General features: G+C 34.9%; 1 protein-coding gene across 1 annotated transcript in view; it reads left to right on the top strand.

The window, feature by feature from the left end:
• The window catches only part of Plcz1 (phospholipase C zeta 1), a 44,216-nt gene that overhangs the window by 19,512 nt on the left and 12,251 nt on the right, over nt 1-12,453 (top strand). The window contains exons 6-10 of the mRNA XM_063238294.1: nt 3,064-3,213; nt 5,794-6,042; nt 7,204-7,360; nt 10,569-10,685; nt 11,723-11,895. Coding sequence (XP_063094364.1) covers nt 3,064-3,213; nt 5,794-6,042; nt 7,204-7,360; nt 10,569-10,685; nt 11,723-11,895 — 846 coding nt within the window. The remainder of the gene's footprint in view (nt 1-3,063; nt 3,214-5,793; nt 6,043-7,203; nt 7,361-10,568; nt 10,686-11,722; nt 11,896-12,453) is intronic.

Raw genomic sequence — 12,453 nt, 5'->3', positions numbered from 1 at the left:
TGGAATCTGTTTTATAGACTCTGTTTCTTTTCTATGTTGGGCATTCATGGTTTCCATAATTTTCCTAAGCTTTTCTATTCTTTTTAATCTGCACCTCCTGTACAAACATATCTTTCACTATGGTCACCATCTCTGTACTCATCTGAGAAATTACTTCTGATTTGACTTTTTTCTGGAGCCTCTCTCATTTGTTTTGTTACATCTGCTGTTACCACTTCAGAGTCCAGGTGAGTGGGTTTCACAGTGTTCTACTCATTGCCCCCTGGTTTTACCTTCGGTGGGCTTGACATCTGGGGTTACATATTTTTAGGAGTCTTCTCGTTTTCTTTTCTTTTTTTTTTTTTTTAGTTTAATTCCTGGGTTGATGATTATAAATTGCCTATGGTAAGTAACTTTATTGCCAGTATTTAGAACCCTTAGGAAATGACTCCTTCTCAAAGGTGTGTTCTAGGTGTTGCTGGCTTTTGGGTTTTGAGTCTGTTGCAAGGTCCCACCTCATCAATTTATCGAGAATCATAAGTTGCTGCTACTTGCTCTGTCCCTGGTTCTTTAGAACTGCTCTATCGTGCTTTTTATCATTCTTAAACAATCTCAGTCTTGGTATACCTGGAATAAAAACCAGTTAGAATAATTTTGCCACTGTGATTAAAGTGGGTCAATCAGCAGTAGCTATAACATTAAACATAGACTAGAAAATGACAAATTGAGATGGCTATTAATTTCCCACCTGTATTTTACCTTTAAGGGAAGAATTTAAAAGGGGCTGGGGGGAAGACAGAGATATAGAAGAAGAGGAAGAGCTCAGAAGTAAGGCTGGAGGACAAAAGAGGATCATACAAACTTTGGGAAACTGATACAGAAGACAGGTGGGAAACAGAGAAGGAAGAAACACAAACAAGAACACAGTAAAACTACAACAAAAATTAGAAACTGTTCACACTTATATAAAAATAAGAACAAACAATGAAGAAAAATCCAAACCCAAAAAAGAAAAGAAAAGAGAAAGACAAAAAGAAATGAAACAAAAAAATTGTCCACTTCAGGGATTGTCTCTGCTCTCTCTGGTAGATAATTTGGAAAGACAGAGTCCATATTCATGTTGATTAATCCTAGAAAGCTAGCAATAGCTTTAGGTAGTGGATAATCTCAGTGAGCCTGAGTCTTTATTTCCTTTGCAGTTCAGGCTGGTTTCTGGCCATGAGTTGGGAATCCAACCCATTCAGCCTGCATCATTCTTGGCACCTCCTGTAGGTTTGGACTTGGCTGGGGTTCGCTAGATGAAGCCAGAACCTGCTGTGAGTTCTGACCTCACCTGGTCCCTCTGTAAAATAATTCCCGGCCAACTGCCCTCTTCTGAAGGATGTCTGAACCCACTAAAGTTACAGATTTAAAGTTCTAGTTCTTTATATAACTAAATTCATCTTACAAATCCTAATTATAAATTGGATGGATATTAGCAAACTCTCAACGTTAGAGTGTTTTGAATAGGGTTTGGTCCCATTCATAAAATTATGTATTTTCTAGTATTTCAATTTTTAAAAACTTTATATACTTTTTTCTTTAATTGTACTATAATTGAAGTGACTTAAGAAAATGTTCCTCACCACTTAATGTGTACCTAATGAACTTACAAATCTGCAAATACAAATTTAAAAATCACAAATTTAATCTGTTGTTCCATTATTTACTAGCCTAGAGTATGAAACACATATTTTCCAAAATAAAAATATCAAATTAAAAATTTCCTCATTAATATAGAAACATTATGGTAAGGCATCAATTCTTTTTAATTTATGATGATTTCTACATCCATACCTCTCCTTCAGACTCTACCTTGAATCAAAGTAAATATGTGCAATCACATCTGTGACATTTCTACATGGTTATTGCTGTGACATTTCTACTTGGCTATTGAATTGGCACATTTGACTGAACACTCATATTTAATATTGAGCTCTGATATTTCTTTTTTTTTTTTGCCATTCTTGCTCTTTCTTGCTCTTCCCATGACCTTTTCTAGCTCAGCTGATGGCCTTTCATGTGCTCAAAGTACAGTCATTGTTGTCAACTTTACTGTTCTCTTTTCTCAGAGCCTTCCATTATTACATCAGCAAATCATCCTGGCTCTACTTTAAAAATATTTTCTGATTTGACTCCTTATTTTTACTTTACCTTTGTTTCTGATTTCTTAAGCAACATGTTTTGATAATAGGATTTAAATTTGAAAAGGCAGAAATTTAACATTTCCCTTAACTCATCAGTATTAAGGTTTTCCTTGAGATTTTGAAATACTTAAATATGTATCTATGTATGTGTGTGTGTACATATGTGTATATGTGTTAAAAATAAAATGTGCAATATTATTCTTTTGCAACAAGTTAGTCAGCATTCTGTTACTGCACCAAATATATGGGACAATCAATTTTAAAAAAGAAGAAAGAATCATTTTGTCTTACTATTTTGAAAGTTTCAGTGCATGGTCGTTTGCCCCCAAAGCTTGGCTGAGGCCATACATCAGGGCAGAAGAAAATCATTGATCTCATTGTCAGGACAGCAAAGAGAAAAATAAGGAAAGTGCACCATCTCAGGATCCTTTGCAAGGGGCTGCCTTCTGTGATCAGAGGATCTCAACTAGGATCCACCTCTGAAAGTTTCCACGACTTAACTAATACTGATACACTAGGAACATGCAACATACAAATTATAGCAGGAAACTTGTTTTTCTGCATAAGATAGAAAACCATTATACTATAGTGATTTTCTATAATGGTATATATAGTTCTATCTTCTTAATGTGTCTGCTTAATTTCTTTTTATGACTGACATCATTTATTTAAACAAACATCCACTGATAGATGTGTCAGGTTTTTTTCTGTATTTTTGATGCATATGGTAATAATTTCCATTTTTGTCAAATGCAAAATTACTGATAATATGTAACAGTTTTGCAAAGGTGCTGAGCATTAGAAGTAGACTTTAAATTAAGTTATATTAATATTACATTAATTGCATTAGATTATTTAAAGGTGTTGATAATAATCACAGCAATGGTTAATTTTTCAGACATCTGAGTACCCGGTGGTTCTCTCTTTAGAAAATCACTGCTCTCCTTCACAGCAGGAAGTGATGGCTAACATTTTGCAGACTACTTTTGGACATTTCCTGCTTTCTGACATACTTGACGGCTTTCCGGACAGCCTACCTTCACCAGAGGTAATGCTTTGCTTCAGAAGCTCAGGTGAAGAACGAACAAACAGTAAAATGTCCCTGTTATATTGGCTCATGAGATGAGGTTAAAGACCCATGAAAATGCTTAGCTTTGGTTATTTAGTGAGGTGAACCTTTATCATGTGTTGCCGAGGAAACGTTCACCTGTGTATGTAGGTGGATGAAAAGGATTATAAAGGAAATGTATAGAGATACATGCAAATCTCACATTTTGACTGTCATGCATCATAATTTCAAGGTTATTAATATTAGGCATCAGGAAATTGGTAAGTTTCATAGGCAAAAGCATAAGAGGCAGGAAGTGCAGGCTGTAAACAGAACCTACAGCCAATATTCAACACTTGGGGAAGAGGTTCACCTTTTAAAAATCTGATCTTTTTAATGTCTCTCTAGAACATATTTCCACCTTTATTTGAGCATATTCAAGTATTTGTTTAAAATGGCACCCACCTCTGACATCAGACTTTCTTTCTCTAGTTGAGTATTTTTTTTATATTCACTCACAGTTCACAGTGCACAGTTCTATTTCCACGTCTCTTTGTAACCCACCCTCTTCCTTCTGCTCCACAGTAAGCTTCTCACCTTGACCGTTAAAGACCTTCCTGAGGATACATTTCAGCCTTCACCTGACTTGCTCACTCTGCAACATTATGGCTTGTGTGTCCCTTTTTGCTTTCCTTGGAATATTTTCTTCCATCACACTAAGGTCTTTAGGCTTTATTTTTCTCTGACTAATCCTTAGTTTCCTTTGCTGGCTCATTACCCAAATTTTGGCTATGGTGTTAGAGCAGTTTCTGTAATATTTCAATATTAATCTTTACATTTCTTGTTATCTTATTTAACTAAGCCTGAAATTTAAAAATGAAAGTGTTTTTATATTAGTGACAAGAAATATAAGACTTATAATAGAACTAAGAGATACAAAAACAAGTTATTTAATAAATGAAAATAAAATCAGGGTTTACTCTTTACTCACCTCTTAAAGATGTCCACCTGCCAAATGTATTCCGCTATGACAGAAAACAGTATTAAAGAATTTATGTGAAATGCTGGGAACTCATCATCAGAGATTAAATCTCAGAATCACGCTCTAATTCTGGAATTGTAACTTTTTCTTGCTACATACAGCTTTTTTTTCATTACAGTACACAATTGAAGTTTTAATTTCTACACTAAAGTAAGGGGATGGTTTCTGACAAGTAAATGAGAAATTAGAGATAGTCTTTTGTTCATACTCCATTCTTCATTGTGTAAAAAAAATCTGGAGACTTGTTAAGGAGGCCTGATTGCAGCTCCACAATTCAAGATTCTGACTTCCCAATATTGAACAAGACCTCAGAAATTTGTCCCCTTAACAATTCCTCTGATAATATGTTTGCTTGTGGTTTGCACAGTGAGTTCACTTTGGTAAATTCCATATTCAGGGGATGATATGAGTCATAGTAAATGGGAGAAGACTAAAGGTAGTGACATAACTTGAACAGATAGCTAGGTTAACAAAAGGGAAAAAAGAATCAAAATTCTTTCGAGAAAGATCTTTTATTTTAGAATCCAGAATTCAGTGTTCTAGATAACACAGCAGGTATTTAAACATGTATTTGTTAAATGAGTGAAGTTTTGAACAGGGCAAAGGTAAATAAGTGATGGAATGGAATCAGAAGTTTCAGATATACATCAGCAACTCTGACAGTGATAAATTTTGCCATATTCCTGGATTTATGGACAAGAAATATTATTAAGCAGCTAATGCCTGCATATAATATAGTCAAAACTGATGAGGCTTTTATGTGTAAATCTTTGATGTATTTTACACTCCATGCCAGACACTAATCGACATTTTTATATACCTGATATCATATTAGTTATGAGAGCAATGATCTAAAGTATTTACTACCAGAAGTAACCTTCTAGCTTTAATAAAGTAGCAAGTATTTTAATTTATATATAATATATTAATCAATTCTTGATCCCAGAGACAGAATACCCAACACTCACGATTTGAAGGAAGACAGGTTTAATTTGGCTCATTTGGTTTTGGGAGGTTCAGTCCATGGCCAGCCAGCTCCAAGGCAAGGACATCATGGAAGAAGGATGTGACAGAACAAAATTGCTCAGGCATAGAAGCAGAGCAGGGAACAGCATTAGAGAAGGAGTGAAGGACCAGATATACTACCCAAGGTCGCATGTGCATTACCCATCCAGACACTCCTGGAAGTCAGCTTACTAGTTCCCCAGGCAGCTCCCAGGCCAATCAAATGGGCACAGCCAAGCTTAACCAACATCTACACTGCTTTTCACATATTTCAATTTTTTTAAATAGAAGAAATTTCTGAAATGTAACAGAAAGGATATAGTAAGTTCCACTCATCAACAGATATTTTTGAGGGTAAATTATAGTCAGTGCTGTAATATCACCGCACAACAAGGGTTGCAGGAAAGGGAGGTCTTGTGTACCTTACTACATTAGGCTAATGGAAAACAAGATGAAGTGTTTTTTAATGAGTGTTTCAGTGCGAGTTATCTACAAATGAATAACTGTACCTCTTCTGCCAACTGTTTCTACAGGCGTTGAAATTCAAAATCTTAGTTAAAAATAAAAAAATAGGAACCTTAAAGGAAACTCGTGAAAGGATAGGCTCTGATAAACACAGTATGGTTGGGGTGTGGGAAGAGGAGGAGCTGGAAGTAGAGGAGGATGAGGAGGAATTGAAAGCTGTGAAGGAAAATGATAGCTCTTCATCAAGAGTCAACCAAGGAAAGGAAGCGGAGACAAGGAAGTTGCCTGCAGCATCACTTTTTTCCAAGAAGAAAAAGGTGAGCTGGAGCCTCATGAATATTTTACAAGTGATCGAAAATTTTCTAATTTTCTTGTTGGTGGACAATTGAAAATATTCTTGAGGGGAGACTCTTTTCCTCCTAAAAACTCAATTCTATCATTTAAAATTCACTTTGAAACAACTGACAGTGGCAAGCAAAATTTTAAAGCTATCTGTTTTCCTGTACCACCTTTCACTGTTTTCCACTATAGTTGGCAATTATTATGATTCCTTATGTACTAAGCATTCTCTGATCTCAAGTAGATGTAGATAAAAGATTAAGGTTTAAAATACGTACAGCTTTGTAAGCATGAGTATTACTGTGTTCTAAAAAGATCACTAGCTTGCACTGTTTAAATAAAATGAGACGTACTTAATTTACCTATCCAGATAAAAAATTTTAGGGAAAGGAATTTATTTGCAATATCATTTGGTTTAGCATCTCAAACAAGGTCAATAGAACATCATTTTTTTCTCCAACTTTGGTCTCATTTACCCAAATCTATTGCAAAATTCTGCTTTATATCCTTTTAAGTTCATACAGAGCAGAATGCTTTTTTCTTAGCAGAGAACAATTTTTTCTGTCGACTAAGATTTATCTATAAAGCCTTTAACCATTACTAATGATGGGGAATGAACAATTCTGATTCATGTGGCCCAGGTAAATACATGGATCTAGCACAAGCAAGAGATATCTCCTCAAAACAAAATTAAAGAAGTATCTAACAGAAATTTAGAGGAAACGGATGCTGGGTACAAACAATATGCTTTTTAAGAGAGAAAAGAGATTCCAACTGATTGGTTTAGAGGGACATATACCAAAATGTTGATTCAAACTGGAAATATATTTAGTCATGACTGAAATTTCTAAATTTTTAAAAATCATGAAAATAAGCTGAGATCTCTGGGGAAAAGAATATAGTAATAATTTTCATCCATAATACTTATTGCATTAATTGAGATTTTAAACTTAAGCCTGCTTATAGTATCATTAAATATTATAGTCATAAAATAGTCACATTGACTTATCCAAGTAGTTTTTGAGGGGTCAGCCTTATGAAAAGTGTAAAAAAATATATTTTAAAGATTGTTTTCTTTATTAGAAGTGACATTTTTCAAATAGTATAAAAATGTGAAATTACTGCCTTTTGTTTTTTAGACCAGGAAGCTAAAAATAGCTCTTGCTTTATCTGATCTTGTCATTTATACTAAATCTGAGAAGTTCAGAAGTTTTCAGTATTCCAAACAATATCAGCAATTTAATGAAAGTAATTCTATTGGGGAGACACAAGCCCGAAAACTTTCCAAATTGAAAGGTAAAATGTTACAATTCAAATAGATGAAGTATTCAAATCAGTTATAGTTATGGCTGAGATGTTAAGATGGGTCAGTGGTATTTATAAAGTATATATCCTCAAAAGACTTCAACATATTAAACATAATTTAGAAAGGAGTGCTAGTTTAATGCCTCAAGTTTAGTTCTGTTTCACAGAATTTAGCCACTGGTTGTCTTCTTTGGGTCATGACAGTTTGGGCTGGGATTGTCCAGGGTGGATACTTTCATCCACGGGGCTGGATTGGGCGATTGGGATGGTAGAGCCACTTGGGGTACCTCAGAGGTAGCTGAGCTGACTTGCAAGACACTGAGTTTTATCTTGGGAGGAAACTTGCACTGGGGAAGATCGCAGTCTTAGAAGCAGTGCGAGAGACTTCAAGCAGGGAGGAAATAAGAAGCTTATGGCATTGAGAATTGAGACAGGAAAGAAATTTGTGGATTCAGTGGGCAACTAAGAGGTAACTTTAGATGTGGAGGTTCTATGCCTGTTAGAGGGAGGGGCAGGAAATGGCACACAGGGTGGACCCCTGGAGTGTGCATTGTCCCTGCCATTTCCAGAGGTCACATTTGTCTGTGTTTCTTCTTTTTTTCTGTTAACTTCTAAGTATGGGGACTTTCTTCTGTTTGATAGCATCAAAGATGGCACAGGCCTGGAAAACAAATGGGAAGCAAACGCATCAGTGTTTTGAGCTCATATGACAGGGAATGTCCTAAACTTTAAAAGGGATTCAAAACTAATTTAATAAGAATTATCCTCAAAAAATTGCAATCATCTACCATTTTATGTGGGAAGACTAGAATAAGAAAATCAGTGCCTACCACTGACTTGAGCAAAGCTATCTGGAAACACAGACTGACGTGTTTGCTGGTAAGCCTTGTTGGATTCTACGCTGGTGTCCAAGGGCTTTGAAGTGCCTTTTTGTTTGTGTTCTTAAGCTGCCTACTAGAAAAACCCTGATGTTTTAAGGGCCTTATAAAAATGTTAAAAACCAAAACAAATGATAACTCTGGATTTGGATTAAAAAATAAACTCAATAAGTTTGGATCACAGTTAAATAATAGGATAAAGTAAAATAGTGTAGAGTAAATGAAATGGAGTGAAATGAAACAGAACAAAATGAAGTGATATTAGAACAGGATAGGATAGGATGGATGAGATGAGATGGGATGGGATGGGATGGGATGGGATAAGATGGGATAGGATAGGATAGGATAGGATAGGAGTACTGTACTGTTTTATAAAGAGTATGCGTATAGGCAAGTGTGTTTGATTGGGATGTAAAATGGAGTTTGTACTCTATATATGTGCAACAGAGTCTGAATAACCTGCTGTATTAGCTAACCTCTGCCCCCTCAAACTATTGGGCATCTTTTGTTGTTTCTGAGGATAAGACCTCTGGACATAACAAAAGGAGCTCTGATTCTCTCAATCTCAGCAGATTAAAAACTTGTAAAAATTTTGGAAAGAGCTTGACAGTACTGAATTAGAGTGATAAAATATAGCACCATTGTCTTTTTTGCAGAGTGTAGCATATTTCTCATAGCACCCAAAGTCATTAATAAATAATTAATGATGTTGGCAGTAGTTGTACTGTGAAGATGCCTAGTATTAATCCAACCATAAAAATATCATTAAAATAAACGTGGCAGATGAATGTTATTGAAATAGAATAATTCTCACATTATTTTAGTAGGTAAAAATTGATAATTTGGAAAAGGGAATAAACAATATGACTCAATTTAAAAAATTATCATATAGATAGAGAAGAAAGAAAAAATACACACCAAGCAATTTTCAATGGTCCTTAATTGAGTGATGAGATTGTATATGGTTCTTTTTCTTCATTTGATTTCCTCATATTCCTAAAATGAACATGGACTGCATTTGTAATAACAAATCATGTTTAATTTAATTTCTAACAATAAGTCTCAGAAGTCACAAAACTGTATTATGTCATGGGACCTTGTAATAATCCTTTTATTACTTTGTGGGTGTGAAACGTTAGGACCAGAATAGTACGTGCTTTGCCTAAGGATAGGTATCAAGCAGGACTAGATGAGGGTGCGTGGTGCACTCATGCTTAGTTATATCTTGAGAAGCATGCAACTCTTAAAACTAAGTGTTGATGAAATTAATAGTAATTTTTAAATGCATGAGGCCTCCTAAAGAATAGTAAACATTGAAGAAGGAAATAATTCTGATCTAGTTCCACTAGCAAATATATTGTGCACAGGAAGCAGAGACAGTGAAGGGACGAGTTGGGAAGGGGAACATCAGACCAGGTCACATTCCTGTTGACCCAGTTCTTCCAAACCAGCCCCACCTTCAAATGAGTGAGCTGGGACGCCCAACAACTCAACCACTTTCCTGAAGCCCTCCCTTTGAACACATGAGGCTGTTGGGGGGCATTTAGATATAAGCCACAACAATATGCTTCAAATCTCAATGAGAGGTTAGTTAGTAGAAGTATAAGAAATATATTTAAAACCTGAGATTAGACATATGTGTTTGGGTAGGTATGTACTGTATATGTACATAGATATTAGTAAAAAGGCATTCAAAATAGGCTTTTAGAGGAAGTGTTTTTGTTGGACATTTGTAAGCAGAAATTTAATGAATTTAAGGGAAGATTCTGGAATGGAGGGGTGAGCTGAAGCAGATAACGTGGGAATCTTAACCCTGTGAATCTGGGAAATGTTCCATCCAGTTAACTTCAATAAAATCTTATAGCTTCATTTGGCTTCTGTGTAATTCAACCTTAATATAAAAATCAAAGTTAAAAAATAAACTAAAGTGAGGGAAATATTAATTTTGTTTCAAGAAAGAAAGCATTTTATTTTGGCATTTTATGTGTGCTTATATTAAATTCAAATTAATTTGGATGTGAAAAAAAGAAATAGGAAAGTGAATTATCAGTGTACATAAATTATATAATAAAATTATTATTAAACAGTAATCCTGAATTACACAGTAAATATAAAGGCATGGGATTAATTTTGATTTTAATGAATTACAAATAATTTTTCCAAAGCAATAATTATCAATATTAATCAAACATAAAATTGTATTATATATAGAAGTAGTAGTTTGGCTTATTTTAAATCTCTCATGTTTTAGTAGTTTTTTTCTCCTTGCCTCCTTTCCTTCCTTTACTTTCTTTCCTTCCTTCTTTTCTTCCTGTTTTTAGTTCAAGAATTTATTTCTCACACAAGGAAGTTCATTACCAGAATATATCCCAAAGCAACGAGAGCAGACTCTTCTAACTTTAATCCTCAAGAATTTTGGAATATAGGCTGTCAAATGGGTATGTTATATAGAATATTGAGTTGTTTGGAAAAATAAGTTAAAATGCATTCATTTTATGAATTAACAAATAAGCTCTCTATAAAGGACTTTTTGGCCTTTGAGGTTTTAGATTCAGGCATTCAATACTGAATCACTCATCTCTAGAGTTGCATTCATTTGTCGATGGCCTGGAGAGGATAAATCCAGGTGGAGTTTAGGGCATAGAAGTTCAGTTCATGAAGTGTTGTGGGGACAAGTGGCCGTCGAAAAGAACAAGGAAACCAAAATGAGCAGAAGACTCTGAGATCAAATTCCTTTGCTTGAAAGTTGAACTACAGGGCTCTTCAAATCAGGTGACCTCTGTCATTTATGGTTTGCATTGACTTCTGGATTCAATCTTGAAACTGGACAGAATCATGTAACTTGGTTATGTTTCCTCACAGGTTGTCTGAATTCCCAATGCACAGCCTGTACAGGACTGGCACTAACTGGCCAGTGTCAGGTGTTAAACATTTCTACTACTGGACTTTAACAACGCCTCTAGGCTTGAGCAGAATGGGGCATGGAACCAGCAGTGGTGGGAGACATTTTGGGGTTGCAGGGTGATATTGTACACAGTGTTATGCTTTAACAATTATAATTCTGTCTCTTACTTTGTCTTCAAATGACAACAGCACCTGCTGGACTTCAAAGTTTGTGATATAATTGGTGCCTTTGTTTCCTGAATTAATGGACTACTTTTTATTTTTATATTTCTTGAATGTTATCTGAAATGTACATTGGTTTCCTGTAATCCATACTGTATGCTGTTTTGATTTCTTTATTCAAATGCATATTGTAATTTAATTTATAGGTTAAACTTTGCAACTGACCAACACACAGTAATATAGACATGGGAAGAGGGAAAAGGTTAAAAATCAGCAGCTATTAGGCTGATGATGCTATTATTACATATAAAAATATATAATCAGTGATTAGATTTCAATGACTTGCTTAACTGTCTTTCTTTAACTGTTACCCTCTTGCCTAACAATATCAAATACTTACTTCTCACAGTGGCCTTAAATTTCCAGACTCCTGGTCTGCCTATGGATTTGCAAAATGGGAAATTTTTGGATAATGGTGCTTCTGGATATATTTTGAAGCCACACTTCCTAAGAGATATTAATTCAAAATTTAACCCAAATACTTCAATAAATGACCACGATCCAATTGCAATTACAATAAGGGTAAGGTTAATGATATCTCCTCCTAGTTTTCCTTGGTTATTATACCAGCTACATAGTATACATTACTCTTTTAAATTCCATTGATTTGCTTTTATGCCTTTGAAATTTCTGTTAGTCTTTTCAGAAATGGAAGGTATTTCCTTATCTTTGCATATCTGAAAAATACCCTTCTGTTATTTTTTATGTGAATGCTTGCCTGCCTGTGAATACAAATTTTGAGGTTCAAGCTCTCCCCTCTCAAGGATCTATTTATATTATCCTACTGGATTTCAGCATTTACCATTGGGAAAGGTCTGTGTTCAGCCCACTAATGGATGTGCTACTTTTTCTCCTTTAATTTTTAAAATTTACAGGAAATTCTAGGAGATACTTTCCTTTCATCAATCTCTAGAAATAGGCATTTGTAGTTCAAATCTTTTTCTCCCTCATATCTATGGACATTATTTGACTATTTAGAAAGGAAAAATATCCCCAAGCATTTTGTTCATATATGTTTACTGTGCTTAGTTTTTATTAGCTTTAGAGCATTCCTCTTCCCTGGGCATTTTGGGGGAGATT

This window comes from Cavia porcellus, unplaced genomic scaffold (assembly GCF_034190915.1).
Source record: "Cavia porcellus strain 051 isolate PalLab524CR breed Dunkin Hartley unplaced genomic scaffold, mCavPor4.1 scaffold_27, whole genome shotgun sequence".
Classification (NCBI taxonomy): domain Eukaryota; kingdom Metazoa; phylum Chordata; class Mammalia; order Rodentia; family Caviidae; genus Cavia; species Cavia porcellus.
The sequence above is the reverse complement of the archived record's forward strand: the minus strand, read 5'-3'. Positions and strand labels throughout refer to the sequence as shown.